The 12915-nt window shown below is 35.1% G+C and overlaps 1 protein-coding gene across 1 annotated transcript; it reads right to left on the bottom strand.

The window, feature by feature from the left end:
- Positions 1 to 314: 314 nt before the first annotated feature.
- LOC149538521 (uncharacterized) lies at positions 315 to 890 on the bottom strand. The gene has a single exon (XM_089802475.1). It carries the CDS (start codon positions 888 to 890, stop codon positions 315 to 317), a length of 576 nt encoding a protein of 191 aa, XP_089658601.1.
- Between the last annotated feature and the right edge of the window lie 12025 nt (positions 891 to 12915).

Here is a 12915-nt window from a genome sequence, read left to right as displayed (position 1 = left end):
TTTGCTTCCGAAATAATTTGGGCCGAGGATTCCTGCCCCAAACTAAGCTGCTCGGTAGCTTCCAAAAGTGGAGCTTGCTCCACTACAGAACTAAGCTGCTTTGTTGCATCCAAAGGTGGAGCTTGCTCCTCTACAGGTCCCATGACTTGGGAGTGGGGACTTGCCTGCATCTTTGGATCCTCCATCGAGGCTGAGATTGGCATCTCCAAGGCAGGACCCTTCTCAAGGGGGGTAGCACCTGCCTGCTCCTTGGGAATGTCCTTCTTAGGGATATCCTTCAAGGCTTTATCCTTCTAACTGACGGCCTTCCTCCCCTACACCATAGAAAGTTTGCACCTCCAGAGAAACTTTATCTTACCCTTACCAGAAGGGCGGGATGATTTCTTCTTGGCTTGGTCAGAGATGAGTGGTTCCGTGGGCATCTTCTTTGCCACACAGGGGCACTGGTAGGCCTTATGACTAGCTTTCAGACAAAGGAAGCAAGCAAAGGGGATAGTTTTGTAAATGATTTTCTGGTTGTGCACCCCTAGTTTAGAGTGAAGAGCAACGAACTCAGGCATGTCTATTCCTTCACTCACCCCAATGCATATGCGAGTGTAATTGAGATGATGATTAGAGGCATAGATTGGATCCGTTGAGAGGGGTTCCCCGAAGGTCCTCGCGATCCCCACAAAGACGTCTTCATTCCAGTATTCTAATGACAATTTTGGGAGTCTGACCCACACAGGAGCTTGAACAAAGAAAGAATCATTCAAGCTCATACTGGAAGACCACTTCTGAAGCACAAGGGTAGAGTGGCCAAAGGCCCATTTCCCTTCACATAGAATGCTGGCAAGGTCTTCCCCCAAGCATGTAAAGTCAAAAGACATGAAGCCTTTTTCCATAGACATGACTAAGACCTGACCTTTGAGAGCCCATTTTTGTTTGATGAACAACCTGACGTCATCAATGTTCGGTAAGGTCCCAAAAATCTCCCAACCAAAGTAGAAGCCATAGCCCGAATGTTGTGATCCACTATCTCATCCAGAATAGCAATTGTGCAAGAACCTTTCATAGAATCATGGATAGTTTTAACAGGCAGGAAATAGGACTTACCTAAAGGTTTTACCCCGAATAACGAAGACCATTTTGTAGTTCCTAGCTTGTTTTCTGTGGGAACCAAAGGAATCTTAGCCACTTCCTTGGGATGGACAGTTGGGCCCCACTCCACGCTTTTCGATCGATCACCTGTACCAAGATCTACCAATCTGCCTCCATCTTGTTGTCCGTGTTCCAGGCCAGGGATCCGAACCTGGCCATCCAAGGAGATCCCGCCCTTGCAAGAATTCAAAATTTGAAAGCTCCTGCTCCCTCCACTCCCACCACTCTCGCTTCCCATTTTTATTCAAAATTTAAAAAAGAAAAAAAGAAAAAAAGCTCTATAGTTAGAACTATAGAATATTTAACTTTTAACACTAAATTTTTCAAATTTTGCATGGACGCTGAAGTAAAGAAGATATTTTTATTTTTATCTTTTTGAAGAAGCTCATCATATCCTCTCAACCAATCGTATGATGCCACTTGTCACCTCCGTATTGGCTCTCTTGGCAAGCACCATGTGTCATTCTTCTATAGGCCAAAGACCTCAAACAAGACCCACATCTCATCCTGACTCTCCTTCCATGTTAGCGCCACATGTCGTCACCACCTTAATACTCGCTATGTCGCCATGTTATCGATTGAGCAACTTCTCCTTGGCGAGATAGTGATGGCCGCATGATTTGCCACGTGTCATGATCTCGCAGCCTAGATTCCATGTCATCGTTGAGTCACCCTATGCAAATTGCTAGTTGCCACTTGTTGATTTTTGATTCGTTGACTGCATTAGAAACGAGACCCACGTTGACTTATTAACTTGCCAAATTTTGAAATTTTTTGGCTAGTCGCTATGTTGCTAGCCGAAAATCCTTGGATTTTTCGACTAGCGACATAGCAACTAGCTAGATTTTTACTTTTCCAGCACCTACTTTCTCTACTTTGTTGGTCAAAAATTGTCTTTGACCATGTCCACTTGTCTAGCTAGCCATCCACGGTGGCCCACCATATAGGGTTGTGGCTTAGAAAAGCCGTATGTCTTTGAGACACTTCACAAGATGTGTGGAATTATATTTAAAAAACAAAAGTTTTCTCCACATGAGCTATGTGGGACTAAGGTCCTACGCCTTTGCTCTGTGAACAACGCCTAACCTTTCATTTTAACATCACGAGTCTGCGTGGGCACTCTATTTTCCAAGCCTCTCTCTGTTGTAAGTTGTTCCTTCATATGTGGGTGTGATCTTCCTGATATGTGTTCTGCTCTTGAATGGCTACTGGACGTTTTCCCTTTGCTCCAGCGTGGAACTTCCCTTTTTGCATTGGACACCTTCCAAAGCGTGGGTTTCATTTGATTGCGGCCTAGTCTCCTTTTTTTGTTTTTTGTGTGGCGTCAGTTCCTTTCTCAAGCTATGGACTCTCACACTCCCTAGCTTGTGCTTTTTATCTACAACTTTAAACTCTTTGTGCAAAGCTTTTATACATAACGTGGCATCTCTTGCACACCATGTGAGTCTCCTTCGCTGCGGGTTCATCCCAAATTTGATGCAGATGACCCTTTGTTTGCTGGTGCTCTGTTTCTTTATATATGCCGACACCTAGGGCATGTGCATTATTTATTTTCACTTTGATGTTTAACATATGCCTGAGCTTCATCATATGAATCTCTAATAAGAACTACAGTTGCTCCATGACATTTTACTGATTTTCACTTCATTTCAAGAGTAGTAGCAATTGTAATCACTACATTACAACCAAGTCTTTCTGCTACCATTGCAACTCCTTGAGCATGATTACCAATTGAGAGGTAGTAACTCCTCTTTCTTTAACAAAATCTTGACCGTTGTTTTCTAGCTCAACTTGGGTTTTACTCTTTGCATGTGTAGAATAAAATCTCATTTGGAGAAAAGAATGGAGAGAAAAGATTTAGGCTAAGTTGAATTCAGGCACATAAATTCATCGTACTAGTTTGAAACTAATCCATTAACTCCAAGCAGAGATGAAAAATGATGGAACTTGTCCTTAAACATATTCATAGGATATGACCATTGTTTATGCATTGCTTGTAATGACACAATAACAACATCTCGAAGATTCTCAATATTTGATACTTGCAATACAACTTGAAACACCTCTTCATTCCTTTTCCAGAACATAAATATGTTGATAAGCAAACAGTGCAGTCCATGTTTCATATTTGACAACCCCTCAACCCGTGCTCTAGAGAAGTTTAGTTGGGCCCCAAAGTGGGTCTGGCTAAAAAAAAAATTCGTTTTCGAACAACTGACATGCAAACTGATCCATCAAACCTCTTGAACTGTCTAAAATCAAATTTGACCACTAAAATAATCATTAAAACTTATTTTATCACTAATTTGCAAAACTGTCAATTTTGTGTCAGGAGGTCCATTGACTGGCCTTAAAAACTGACCCAAACCCTTGATCGGGCTCTAGAATCTAACCCACTGATTCTCTATTCCGCACTCTTTCACCCCATCGAATCTTGTCTCATGATGAATTCGAGGTCAAAAGATATTCGCTGTCAAATTTACCTTCTCAGAGCTGCCTGCAAGCAAACACGTCAGAAAGTAATAAATTGGGTTCGGATTTGGCTTTGAAAACTGGGCAAATGGACACTTGGGAGAACGAAAACTGGGGCGTTGGTTCTCTGTCATGAGGAGATTATGGATCTACGATTTGGGCTCATGACGAATGATAGGGCACAAATGGAAAATGTTCAAAGTGGACTACTCAGATTTTGCAAATTGAAACAATGGCAAGAAATCAATTTTTGCAAATGGAATTGACCTGGAAAAGTGTGCAAATGGATTCATCAAGACCTAAAAAATGACACACTTGGAGTATTTTCAGTGGAAAACATGATGGTACAATCCATTTGATCGAGGCAATCATGGATCTCAAGTTATAAGATCATGAACAGGGGTTCCGAAAAATCTGAAAATGCTGACACCAATAAAAAGATAGAAATTCCATTTGGAATCGCATTTGAACACTGATCAAACAGATTCATCATGAGATGAAACTTGAAACATAACAAGTCTCTGATGGCTAAAATGTAATGCAACAAGAATTTCAACATTTTGGTCAATTGGTCAAAAGTTATAATCTGTCAAACAGAGCTTTCCAGAATTTTGCACAATTACACAAATGCACAAAACAATAACTGACCAACTTTGAGGGATTCAAAACCTAGTCAAACAGATTCAAAACGACTCGAAATATGAAACATAGGTTCTCAGGTATGGATATTAGACACTCCCAAAGTGGAAAATCACGAAACATTTCTGGGTGCAAGATATTCACTTGTAAACATAGGCTCATGTCACTGTTTGACACAGGACGAAAATGTAGAATTGACACTAGCTCAAAACGAGACTTCACAAAATGACTCGGAATGATGATTTAACTTCATGGAATAGGTAGACGCACTAAGTGGAAGGTGTTAGAAGCATTGAACACCTCTTAAGCCAAAAAGGTACAACCAGGTACAATCACATCAAAAGCACTTATAGGGCTCAATTTCTTCAACAGTGCTCAAAATTTGGGCTACGATTTTGAGCGCCAATAGGGTCAGTGATAGAATAAAAATTAGGTGGCCAAAAATCCATGCATGTGCTAAGTTGGACAATGGTGGCCCCCCCAAAATGAAACATTTCCTTCACGAAAAATGCTCTCTATTCTTTGGCAGAAGCTAGAGAAAAGACCAACGGTTCAAAAGCCCAAACCATTAGGTCCAATCAAGAAATATGCCTTGGTTAACATGTCTGTAGTTAGGAGCACATGTGAACTGTTAAAGTTAACACCCCAAACAGCCAGTGAAGAGAAAATACCATGAATGCATGCAGAGGTCTAATATGCCCAATGGAGCACAATTAGAAAAAATAATCCACACCCATTATTCATGGGACGAAGACCAAAATAAAATGTGCCACAAAAAAGGAGTTTGGAGACTGAGCCAAATCCCAAGGACATGTGAGATCCAAAATCAAATTGCATGTTTCAGGAGTGATAGGCTCGAGGCTGAGCACTCCAAAATATAGATCTTCCCCCATTATTATCAGGTCGTTGATTGACCAACGTATAAATTGGTGACCCCGTAAAGAGGATCAACGTTGAGGGAAAATAAAATCATGTGCCTCCAAAAATAATATGCTACTGATGATGACAGAGGGTGCCATGTGCTGATAGGTGTTGCAAGAGGCTCACATTGATGGTGGGTGAGGATGTATGGTGTCCCCACATTGAATGCAATCTCCAAAAAAAGGCAAACCACAAAAAAGCTTCATTGCTAGGCCTGTGTGGCAAAATAGAGATCTTACCTGTACCAAGGTGACATTCAAAAAGAAAAAAGGCACCATCAAATCACTATCAGAGGCATAGGAGGCATGAGCATAGGTTCAAATGAAATCGTATCTCTAATAGAATCTCACAACCTCCAAGAAAAAAATGCTAGCTTTGATTGAATCATGCACTTTACAAAAAGTGCCTCTCTTTTTAATTTTATTTTTTTTAAAATTAAAATAAAAATACCAATGCTTGACACCAAAAAAAATATCACTACCTCAATATGCATGCCTAGGTCAAATGACCTGGGTACAAAAAAAAATTCCTCTTTAAATGCCTCTTTTTTTTTTTTTTTTTTTTTTTTTTTTTTTTTTTTTTTTTAAAAAATTAAAATAAAAATACCAATGCTTGACACCAAAAAAAATATCACTACCTCAATATGCATGCCTAGGTCAAATGACCTGGGTACAAAAAAAAATTCCCTTAGAAGTCAACAATGTCCAAAGTGGATGTATTTTATATGGAAATTGAGGTTTTTGGACACTCTGAGCACAACTGTGATGTTTGTCTAGGCTGAAAGTGCTCCAAAAATAGACCCCCCCCCAATACAAAATCCTTTGAAAGACACAAATTTGAAAACCAGTGTCAACTCTCTTACAAATAGAATAGGGGCATAAAGATTTGGAGTTCTAATACCATGTTTAAGTTGATGGAAGATCAACCCCATAGCTCCCAAGAATCACTTGCACTTAAACACCTGTCATAGAAAGAGAGAAGCAAAAGCTACAAAGGTTGGAATTCCCAAATCCATAGATGAGACATTCTTGATGAGCAAAAAAAGATATTGTTATTATCAAAAGTGAATCAATATTCTAATTACAAAGAGAGATTGTCCTTATAAATGAGATCAAAACCTTAACAGGTAACTAACCTAAGTTGCATGATAATAATTAATAAAAGAATTAATTATTATATGCTAGTTTAGCTCAAGTAAATTAGAGATAATAAGTGACTTAATAATTAACTCAATACGATTTAATTAATAAGAAAAAACTTTATTACTCTAATAGATAACATTGCCATTAAAATACTTGATTTTCATCAACATATCCCATTGCAATTTAGTTTTTTAAATTAATAAATATTAGGTTTGTCAAACCCTCTAATATTCTCTAAAATAATTATTGGTGATGATGGATATTATTGACTCGAAATTATTGTTAGATGGTTGTTGATACACAAGTTTTGTCATTGATGTCAACATAATTACATAAGTTTTAGTAATAAGATATACATACTATGATTATATGTTTTACATGCTATTGATCAAGATAGTACAAATAGTGTATGATGTTCTTGAGTATCTTTGTTTGGTGCCATATTTGCCTATGGTCACCATTCTCAACCAATGACATAGGAATTTGCAGTCTTCCTAGAAATCCTGGAGACTTATTTTTCGTACTATTTTGTTTGCCATTACTGAACCAAAAATTGTACACTTTTCTTAGGGTGCACTCTTCTAGGGCTTTCCCTTAGGTTTTCAGTGCAAGCATTTGGGAGTCCTGAATCCTAGATGTCTTTTTTGTGGGCACCCATAAACCTATTCTTCATATTTTATGGTTTTGTCAACGAGATTAACACTATTGGAGCTAGATTAATAACTTTTTAAGGCCTTTTAGACCTGAACCTTGACATATAGTTTTGTTGGGTATGTGATTCACCTAGAATCCCCTTCAAGTTCTCCTAGACATGGCATGCTTTAAGGATGGAGATTTTATTCATGCTTTGGAAGGATACAAATGTTATTCTTTTCACTCACAAATTTCTGGAAATAAATATTTCAATGTATACCAAATATTGCATATGGAATAATGTGATTATGGAGATATAGGTCAAAGCCAACAAGGTGATTCTCAAGGTTGCCCACCTTCAAGAGCTTCTGCAACACCGAGGTAATATTTTGTATATAATTTCTAGTGTCATTGGACTGCACTTCTATCAATCACACTCTACCCCATGGATGTTGTCATGGTTGCAGTTTCTCTGCCTGCTGCTAATAGACATTGAGGTCTCAAGTACCTTGTCATTCCTTTGGTGAAGATGATGATGGATGACATCGTTGTTCAACATGCCCACCATGCTATGACTCCATTTGGTCCCCTTTTATAGTTAAAAAATCAATATCAACATAGTTTATAATTTTTTCCTTGTACCTTCTAGTAGTTATACTCTTTATTTGAGATAACAATCATGTTAGGTTATCATCATAGTCAGGATAGATTCTCACTTATTATTTTTATGTATAATTACTATATCATTATAATGAATTAAAATACAATAAAGGATACTCTTTATAGTTCATGGTACCCATAAATATTAAGGATTTATTTATGATTATTTAGGATAATGTAAACCTTATAGGGAGGTCATGCATTCCTAAATATTTCTATTAAGGTTGTTTTAATTAAAATAACCAAAAATAATAATATTTCTTAGGAATTAATCGAGTACTAAATTTTGAATGTTTCCACCCTATGTTCCCCTGAGTTTCTGGTACAAGGATGGCAAGGGACAAGTTTTTGGGACAACACATTTTTTGCCGATTTTGAGGACAAGGGGGGGCAAAAAGGGACGACTATATATATAAGGAAAATCTAAAAATCTAAAATATATAGGAAAATTTGTATATATACATTACATTAAACCATGCCATTTAAACATCATCTAGAACCTTAACATACAACATTTTAGTAATCAAACTCAATGCTCAATATGCTATAATGCATTTGGAATTATTGTCAATGTGCATGTGATCTTAAAATAATAACATTAAAATTTGAAATATACCCAAGAACATAATTTAGAATTAATTTTCAATAGCAACAAGAACAATAACCCACCTTCCAAATTGAAACACACTACTATCATTTAATTATGAAACTACACTTCCAATTCATTGTAAGTGGACTAATATTATTATTAATACCAAAAGGTCCTCTATACATTTTTGATCATGATATAGGTTTGTTACAAGAAGCCGATATTTTGATGCAATTTCCAATATTCACCATATCTTTCACAAAGGACCCAAATCAACCCAAGACTAACCTAACACTGATGTATTTCCAGATAATGACATAAAGATGCATGTTCTAGATCTATAATACACATTTTAGACTTTCCCAACACCTTGCAAACAATCTTCTATATAATTTTGAGTGTGTAACATGACTATAACAACAAATATAAATTCTATGATTCTTAATGTAATGTTGTCAAATAGTAATCAGAGGGCCTCAAATAGTAAGAATTAACTACCAAACAATAGTAAGCATGTTAGGGTGAACTTGGAAGAAGGACCCACTTCAAAATTAAAAAGAAAAATATTTTATAAGTGTTGATGTTGTTTATAAAATCGAGGATGCCCGATCATTCTGAGGACTTCCAAGTTGTCCCCAAAAACATTTCCCAAAGTCCCCAAGTTTTCAAGACATTTCCTATGAATTTTTAGAAAAGGGGCACAAGGTGGGGACATCCCATACTCGTCCCCTCGTCCTTGGGATGTCCCAATTTCCAAAACTTGGCCTTTTTAGGTGAGGACGCGTCCTAGGGAACGTAGTTTCCTCAAAAGAAGATTGTCTCCTAGGTATCAATTAAAATTCAACAATGAAAACTAAGAAGATTGTCCCCTCAAAAGTAAGAGTGCCTCAAATGCTAATACCAAGACTAAAGATTTTTTCATATAAAGCTCTATGATTTCAATCTCATAAGATAGTAAACTTACCAATTAAATACTCTTATATTACCTAAGTTGATGTTCATGATAACTTCACATCACTTAAAAATTCCAAACCAAATACATTAGAAGAGATAGTTCCAAAATAAATTTGACATTTCTAATATATTGTCATGCGTAGTAAAAATAATTATCCTTATTTAATTTTAATTGAACATAAATTTAAAAGCGACCTTAATTTCCTTTTATATAAATAAACAGATCCTCATCTTAGTAATGCAGGATGTCAATACAACCATAATAATAATTATTATTCTAGAAATTATAGTTGTAGTTCATTTTCCCCCTCGATTAATTTATAAAACTGCTATGAATAGTTGCATCCTCTTAAGATAGTCCACGATTCATATGGTATTATTGAAATCACAAATCCATTTTGTTCAAATCCTACAATCTTGGAGTTCCATGAGACTGAATTTCTTTGAGGCAGATTCTCAAACAATGTTGTCTAGGCATTCAAATTTTGTAAACATGTCTACTGGGCCATTTGACAATAGGTTCTGCTCCATAGCTCCCATTTCGGCAAAGATAGGGAAGACACAATGAAGGGCCGATGAGCGTGGAAATTACATTTGCTTGAAAATTTCTAAAACTCACTCTCTACATATTCAACCATCGTACCATTAACATGTCTACCAAATTATTTCTGTATTTGCTCATTATCTTCTACAGTGCTTAAGCTTTTCATTACTGAGTGGGAGAAAAGTTCAAAAATTTAGACTTGCCATCATCACCAAACAACTGTCGTTATGCTGATAAATAATTGTGGGCCCCACACCAGCCACCAAAGCATAGTCAATACTTCGAGTGTGCAAGTTAAGCTTGACCTTTGAAATTACTTGGACACCCTTAAACATCACACACTAAGCACGAAATTAAACTTGGAAAAATAAGTCAACTTTGACTATTTAACACTTTTAGTTTAGGAATCAAGCCTTAGTGTGTGATGTTTAAGTTGTTCGTAATTACTCCCTCTCAATCAAGATCACAAAAAATAGAAAATGAAACCTCCTTCTAAAAAAGAATCTACCCTTTGAATATCCTTATATTCTTGATAATTTCTTGCTTCTTGTTACACCCTGCAACCTAGTTAAAAGGGAAATTGATTAATGATACATAGAATCAACTTATTAGATATCAATTTTAAAACAACATTATTTTATTCTTAGAGATCATAAAAAATACCATATAACACTTCTTTTGGTAGACTAGTGCCCAAGAGCTCAACCTTCACCCAATGTCCCAAAATGCTTCATGTATAGAATATTCTCATATATTAGAGTAGCTACTTGAGATGAACCTCTTCAATGGGCTTTGCTTCAAATGAGCACAAGAGTGCTTGGGCTTCCTTACCATCCTTAAGGACTCTTCTCCACTAATGGAAAACACCTTTCTCTATCCCTTGACTGGCAATGATCTTATCCTGTCCATGTATTTAGTACTAGCTTATATATATATATATATATATATATATATATATATATATATATATATATATATATATATATATATATATATATATATATATATATATATATATATGCCAAAAGTCATCCTTCTCAAGGCACCTATTTTAATTTAAATCGTAAGAGTTTTTTTTTTGTGTTGATATGATTTGAATTAAAATAGGTGCCTCGAGAAGGATAATTCTCGGCATTATATACATACATACATACATACATACATATATATATATATATATATATATATATATATATATATATAAGCTAGTAGTAGTCGTCGCTCACATGGAAGATATGGTAATATTTTTAATTTAAAATATTTTAATTCATATATATATATATATCTGGATAGAAGTATTTTTCTAATTTTCTATTTTTTGATAAAGTTAGTATCGATTTATTTGTTTATTTTTATGGTTAGGGTTATGATTAAGATTAGGGTTAGGGTTAGTATTAGGCTTAGAGTTAGAGTTGCAGTCAGGGTCCACGTTAGGATTACAGTTAGAATTAGAAATAGAGTTAGGATTATAATTAGAGTTAGAGTTTATATATATATATATATATATATATATATATATATATATATATATATATATATATATATATATATATATATATATATATATATATATATATATATAAGTATTTTTCAATATTTATTAATTAAATAATTATTTTTCTAATTTTCTATTTTTTATAAAGTTAGTATCGTTTTATTTGTTTATTTTTATGGATAGGGTTAGATTTGGGGTTAGGGTTAGGGTTATTAATATGGTTAGAGTTGTGGTTAGAGTTAGAGTTAGAGTTAGAATTAGTGCTAGAGTTAGGGTTAGAATTAGAATTACAGTTAAGGTCAGAGTTAGGATTAGAATGAAGGTTACGGTTAGAGCCAGGGTTAGCATTAGGGCTATAGTTAAAGTTTGGATTAGTATATAATCATTATATACTTATATACTTATATACAATTGAAATAAACATGAACTTTGTTGTGAAATTGGATGTTATTATTCTCATACATAGATTAAAGGAGAATTATATCTCACAGTACAATTATTTAGATAAAGTAAAATGACAAGATTGGAAGATCTGAATTCACTACATGGAGAACATTTCTCCATAATGATGTAAGTACATGACATATTCTTCAAAGATATAATTTGTATTACGACCTTTTTTTGTTAATTTATCATTGTACACTTCTTTCATCATGGATGGAAACACGTCTACTTTTGCAGATGCATTACAGACAAATCTCGCAATATCTTCCATCTCAATTATCTCAACTTCTTATACATCATCAATTGCCAGAGTTGCATTCTCAAGAGCTATGAGAATAGTTATATAGGACTCTTTAATTATCTGCTTGGACTTATCAAACTCGATCTCAAAAAATGGTTAGAGCTTGTGGAATTTGTTGGGTTCATGTCAACGATCCTAGACTCTCTGTCAGAAGGTGCTATTGCTGAAAGAAAATATGATATATATCTAAAATTAGAATCATGTCAATGATACTTAATTTGAGGGATATAAATTTGAAATCAAAATGTTTTGCATAACATAATAAGTTAAGTAACATTATGAAGTGTAGAGTATATCAATGTAAAAACCATATTGCATTGAAAATTGCAATGAAATTTAGCGTATGGAAACATGACATTATAATGACCATTCATATACATTAAAGAATAAGAAAACATAATTTTTTAGCATCTAGTACCAATGCATTGTTTCAAAGTAATAAAGCACAAATTTGACACAAAAAAGAAGAATAATTAATTATGAATTATTACATCATTGATATTCAAGGCTTCTCAATTTCATTTCCTCAACCTTCGTATTTGAAAGTTGCTTCCCACTTTTCATTTTTTCATAGTGGTCATATGTAAATGGTGGCATTATTCTCAATCCTTCATTAGACTTTACACAAGAAATAGCCACAAATGTTAATCCAACTCTTTCCTTTGGACCTATATCAATTGTTACTTTTGGAAGAGTTAGTCCCTATGATTTGTGAATTGTCAATGCCCATGCCAATCTTAACGGTAGTTGAAAGGAACTTCCCCTCTGTAATGGGGCTATAGGAACTACTTGTGGATAGTGGTCATCAAATGGTATTCCAAAATAATTATCAAATTTGATAGTGACATAGGTTGGTGGTTGAGGAGGACTAGTTCCTAGTCTATACATAATACTTAGTATATATCCCAAAGCTCCATTGACAAGGCCAACTTCTATCCAAAGATTTGTAGTCAACATCGACCTAGAATATTTACTGATTAA

This window comes from Cupressus sempervirens, chromosome 9, assembly GCF_028749045.1.
Source record: "Cupressus sempervirens isolate cs-2001-9-10 chromosome 9, ASM2874904v1, whole genome shotgun sequence".
Taxonomy (NCBI): Eukaryota; Viridiplantae; Streptophyta; class Pinopsida; order Cupressales; family Cupressaceae; genus Cupressus; species Cupressus sempervirens.
This window is presented reverse-complemented; position numbering and strand designations above follow the sequence as displayed.